A 6,000-nucleotide genomic window follows, 5' to 3' on the forward strand; every position below is an offset into this window, starting at 1 on the left:
GCAGATAAAACAAAAGTGATGATATCTAGGGTTGGTGGCAGTACAGTCAAAGAAGAGGGAGAGTGGCCATGTGCAATTTGTCACAAAAGCGTGGGAAGTAATTCCATCTTGTGCAGTGTTTGTGATAAATTGGTGCACTAGAGATGTAGTGGTATTAGAGGTAGACTGCAAGATAATGCTGATTTTATGTGTGTGGCGTGTCGTGGAGAGCAGGTAGAGATTGTCAGGCATGAAAGGATTGAACTTGCTAGTGAGTCTCTTGAGTGTGTGGAAGGGTTTTGTTATTTGGGAGAAATGTTATGTGCTGGAAGTGGGGCTCTGTGGCTAGGGTGTGAAGTTGCTGGAAGAAGTTCATAGTGCTGTTGCCTCTCCTGACAGTGAGAGGACTCTCCCTACGTGCTAAGGGGTCTTTGTATGCAGCATGCATTAGGAGTGTGATACTGTATGGTAGTGAGACCTGGGCAGTAAAGGAAGAGGATATTCGCATGCTCAAACGTACAGAAATGACAATGATTAGGTGGATGTGCAGTACGTCCCTGCATGCAAGGTCTGGGGGGGCTGGGTTTATGATGGAAAAGTTGAGAGGTTGGATGGGACTGGAGTGTATTGGTGATATGATGAGGAGAGGTAGATTAAGATGGTTTGGGCATGTGGAGAGGATGAGGGATGATAATTTTGTGCAGAAGGTGAGAAGTGTTAATATTGGGGGTGGGGTTATGAGGGGTAGACCGAGAAAGATGTGGGACAAGGTATTTAAGTATGACCTCAGGGTTAAGGGCCTAAACAAGGAGGCTGCCACAGATCAAGCAGCATGGAAAGCCACCATTAGGTGACCAAGGCTGACGCATGCAAGCATGGTGGAGCCTTCAAAAACGAAACAAAATGAAACAAAACGAATTCGTTTGCTCTTGTGCATGTGTCGTAAGGTGATTTTCAATATAGATATGAAAAAGGAACAGGGAATTTGCATCAAATTTTCTGTAAAATTCAGGAAAAATGCAAAATAGACCCTGACAATGATTCAGCAAGTGTCTGGTGAGCAATCTCCTGGTCAGACACAGGTGTTTCAGTGGCAGACACGGTTCAAGGCCGGTCAAACATCGGTTGATTATGACAACCACACAGGGAGGCCCTCAATCGGCACAACTCAGAATGTTGTAAAAATTTAGCAGCTCATCCGTGAGGATCGACCTCGGAGCACTGACAATATTGGTGAGGAGGTGGGAATTGGTTTTATGACATGTCACAGGATTCTCACTGAAGAATTGGGCACACATCGCATCACAGCCAAATTTGTCCCCAGGCTCCTGACAGCTGACCACATGCAGCAACGCGTTGATGTCTGCACTGAGCTTCTTGGACTCGCCTCAGAAGATGAAGCCTTATTGTCCAGGCACTCTGTGACTTTTTTCTGTTCCCAAAAATGAAGATTAAGCTGAGAGGGCATTGTTTTGATAGCCCTGAGGACATCCAGAAGGAATAGCAGGCAGTGCTTGACACTTGTCGAAAAGGACTTCCAGGGAGCGTTCCAGCAATGGAGGAAACGCTGGGATCGGTGTATCAATGCGCTAGGGAACTACTTCAAGGATGATGGTGCCCAACAGGAGCTATGGTGAATTTTCAAATTAATATAGCATTAGTCCCAAAAATTATGGATAGCACCTCATATATAATCCCTCCAGTTCAGTATATTTTTTTATAAGCTGAATAAATTTCTCCTTACCTATCCATAATAATTAAAGACAGGACAACATGAGTCTAGTTCAATACTTATTATTACAAGCCAAACCTTACTGTACCTATTCAAACATACGTGTTACCTACTTAAACTGTCTAACCAAACAACCTAACCCAACCAAAACTTACCTAACCCAACTTAACCCAGCCAACCCTAACCTAATCTAACACAGTCTAAACTAACTTTCTTTAATTATAACCTAGCCTAATCTAACCTAAACTAACCTATGATAACTTATGCAAACACACTGAAATATCATAAATTATGTTAGGATAATAATTTGCCAATTAAATTATGTATTAAAAGTGGAAATACAAGAACTACAAGTCTTTCACCACTGCCTTACATTCAACAGAATCAGCTGTTTTTTGTTTACGAATTATCACTGGGCCTGGCATGGTGCACTACCTTGATCCATGATGTGTGTGCTTATCTAACTCACAAAATGCTTACCTTACTGTGTAATTATGATAATACAAGCTCATTTAAGTCTCCATTATTGAGACTGTTATTAATAATTAGTAAGGCCATTGAGTGATTTGCTTCTGACTGTTGGTGGCCTTCATGCCAGCCACCTCAACCTGTAGGCCTGTCCCAAACCAGGACTTTGTGTGTGTGTGTGTGTGTGTGTGTGTGTGTGTGTGTGTGTGTGTGTGTGTGTGTGTGTGTGTGTGTGTGTGTGTGTGTGTTGCATTTTCTTTTTTTTTGGGGGGAGTGTGCTTTGTATATGGCAGGAAATACAGTGAGTTGGGTTGTTACGAAATTATAGGGTAGCTCTGGGTAAATATAGCAATGGTAAAGGTAATTTAGAGCCAAAAACAGTATGACAAGATGGTGTCAATCTATCTCTGGCACACCACAAGATAGTGTTAACCACCAATGTGACAATCATTTAACCTCTGAAGCTCGGATGATGGCCACAGCCCTCATGAAATAGGTAGTTAGGGCAGTTTAGATGATGGCAATAGTCACGTTGTGTACCCACCAGTTTGATTTCCTACCCATTTTCTATGGTGTCCACTGTGTGGCACAGGCATATAGGATGTGGGTGAGTTAATCTACCAGTCAATCAAGGGGATCAGGTGGGATTAGAGCAATGTTCTCTGAATCCACATGGTCTGATCTGCTTGCCGCTGCAAGCAGCTGCCTGGCCCTTGCCACCTCCATCCCAGCCTTGCCTCCCACCAATACCACCACAGTGAGGAGTAACACACTTTAATGACTGAATTACCCAGTAATTCCTTCTCACATAAATAATGCACCTCATAGTGTCTCCCCCTCCTCAAACACCCGCTAGTTTTTCAAACTCTCTACCTCCTTTACCCTGCATAAAACCCCCAACCATCCACTGCATGCCGTGCCTAACTCTAACACACATTTTAGGAAAAGCGAGAGTAGGTTGATTACATACGAGTCTTGGGTTAATAGCAGCCAGACAGATTATATCCTGGTCAGGAGGGCTGATAGGAGGTTAGTGAGGGATGGTAAAGTCATACGGAATGAGGAGTGCGTGCAGCAACACAAGTTATTGATATGTGGCATGGTGTTTAACCCCTTAACTGCGGGCTTGTTTTGCTTTGACTTGCGGCTCCCACGGGCATATTCGCGCTCCGACAGACTCTCTAAAAATACTTGTATTTGCCAAAAATCAGTTATTAGTCCAAGAATATTAAAATCACATATGCTTATGGCACATACCTTCAGCTTTCTCCTGGGGTGTTTGTCGAGCCTTCGTCGAGTACCGTAGGACTTGTGGAGACCTCTGAAGTTGGGTAACGAAGTCTCCACTTTACACTTCCCGACAACCCGTAATATGATTACCACAGCCTGATATTATCACTAGAAACACTATTCTATGATTCCCAAATAGTTTGGAATCCATACTCAAAAAAAAAAAAAAAAAAAAAAAAAAACTGTGAAAGCAATGAAAAGTACAAGCGCGTATGACCTTCCCACTTGCGCTTGTTCGCCGCTGGTGTTCTGTCATTTATTATTCATAAAAACACTCACACTTTATATTTCTATTATTATATAACACTTATATATATCTACAGTCTTTATCCATAAGTTTCCTTCAGAAATAGTAGTTTATTGTCACTACAGGCATTCAATTTCTCTTTCGGTAAAATACGTAGCATTCACTTTCTCGTCCTGTATACTAGCGTTGAGAGTGAATGTCACTTTCACCTTCACTCTCATAGCTCATAGTATTCATACATGCTAGAGTGAAACTAACTTTCATTACTCCTAGTATATATATAATACACACTCATTTATATTTCTATTTATGTTCTCTATTTTATTTACATTATTTACATTTCTATTTTATTTACACTGTGTTAGGCACTGTCACTTGCAGTAACTTATAAAACTATTTTCCACTGTTCACATATATTTACATTCATTGCTTTCACTTCCTGTTTACACATTATTTACATTTCCATTTGCACTGTTTTACTCACCAGAAAGATCGTAGTCACTCTCTATCATTTGTCAGCCCTTTACCTCTTTCCACACGAGGTTTAGTAGGGAGTAGAGGTCACAGGGCCCTTTGCATGGGGCTAAAAAGCGGCAGAATTTAGCAGGCGCGAATCCGACGTACTTTCACCTTGAAAGATGACAGTAAACTGATACTGGTGGGCCGGGGTGGCCTGCCTATGGAGAGTGCATTACTGCCAACGTCAGCCTTGTGAGAGCTGCTACTATATAGCTATGAAATGATTGGCAGGAAATCTAGACAATACATAATAAATTAGGTAGTTCCAGATGAATGTAAATATCACTTAGGCTTCTCCCTTCCCTCCTTATATATATTTTTATTACGAGAATAGATTATATGGCATATTTCAAGGGGAAATAAACAGCGAAAATTAGCGAACGAGTGCACGTGAGGTGTTGTCAAGTGATAATTGGCCATTTCCAGGTGTATGGCACTATCACTTACCTTATTTCCTTTTTGTATATATTATTTGGTATAAGAATAGGGCATAGGGCTTATTTCAATGGATGAAATCAGTGGAAAATTCCAGGGAAGATTTACTTAGCGCAGAATACAGTGTGGTGGCCTTCAATAATTAGGTAGTTCCAGGTGAATGTAAATATCACTTAGGCTTCTCCCTTCCTTTCTTATACAGTAATCCCTCCATTATCCAACGTAATAGAGCCAAAGGCATGACCAGATAGTGATCCTGTCCTCCTGTCCGGATATTGGGCCCCAGCCTCCTGGACTTATACTTATGGACCCTAACTCAGAAAAACACCTATACAACTCCCTCTGGACATGCATTGCACCTATTTAAGACCCAAATCACACCAATAAGGGACATAAAAGACTGAAATAAATGCAAAAGAACCATAAAATGAGGTTTTAGAGGTGAGTTGATACAATATTAAACATTCTGTGTACAGTCCCTGGCTCCTAGACTGGTTTGAACCGCCAGTTTGCAGTCTACATTTAATCCTCTGCACTCTAAATTCTAATTTCTTAACACTGCACAACGCTGTAAATTCCCGTGTGTTCTAGCCCCTAAAACGCGCGTCGTCGCGTTTGCGACACTCGCCGAAAAAGACATAACAGCGGATCGTAACGTTTGCGATTCGAGTTAATTTTGAATAAACGCGGGGAAGCAGGTTCAAGTTGGTATTGTCTATCAGTACCGCCACCCTTTAGCTACTATTAGCATACTTGACCTTTGTACTACTGACCTCCATTGTTGCCAAGTATCTTTTATTTTACCCACCCCCCACCGCGTCCCGGCCACCCTGGCTGTGATATATGGCAGCGCGCTGACTGCTAAGAAATGTCAATCTGCGCTCTCCTCTCGCAAGCAGCTTATGCTAATTGGAAACACTTGTTTCCCCAGTCGTCACACTAGCTTTTTTTCGCGCGGTTTGCCCCTGTTTAGCGTCAGTTTACCGCAGGCTTTCAAGGTGACATTATGGCGAATTCTAGCTCTTCCAAGTCAGTGCCTTCAAGCCCTCCGAAAAAGGGCTTTGTGACCTCTACCCCTTCTAAACCCTTACTAGGGAGTGCAAAGGGCCTGAGTGAGTCTGCTATAGGCCTAGAATTACTGAAAGCCTCTATGGACTACGGTAGTGATGTTGGTGTGTTATCGAGCCTTGCAGAATCAGACACTTTATCGAGTGCTGAGTCTGAGGTGCAGGAAGAGGCAATTGCTGTGCTTAGTACTTCGTCAGGCAAGGCTCCAGTGCAGAAGGGAGTGGCGTATGGCAAGGGGACCAAGAGGAAGCGAAGTGGTGAC

General features: G+C 42.6%; 1 protein-coding gene across 1 annotated transcript in view; it reads right to left on the reverse strand.

The window, feature by feature from the left end:
- The window catches only part of LOC145391475 (uncharacterized), a 148,873-nt gene extending 143,424 nt beyond the window's left edge, over nt 1-5,449 (reverse strand). Inside the window, exons 1-2 of the mRNA XM_080266086.1 lie at nt 5,444-5,449; nt 1,259-1,411 (exon numbers count right to left, since the gene is read on the reverse strand). Of these exons, the coding sequence (XP_080122212.1) occupies nt 1,259-1,411; nt 5,444-5,449 (159 nt within the window). The remainder of the gene's footprint in view (nt 1-1,258; nt 1,412-5,443) is intronic.
- Nucleotides 5,450-6,000: the final 551 nt, after the last annotated feature.

Source organism: Coenobita brevimanus, chromosome 18 (assembly GCF_032717465.1).
Source record: "Coenobita brevimanus isolate Jiangsu-jjx chromosome 18, ASM3271746v2, whole genome shotgun sequence".
Classification (NCBI taxonomy): Eukaryota; Metazoa; Arthropoda; class Malacostraca; order Decapoda; family Coenobitidae; genus Coenobita; species Coenobita brevimanus.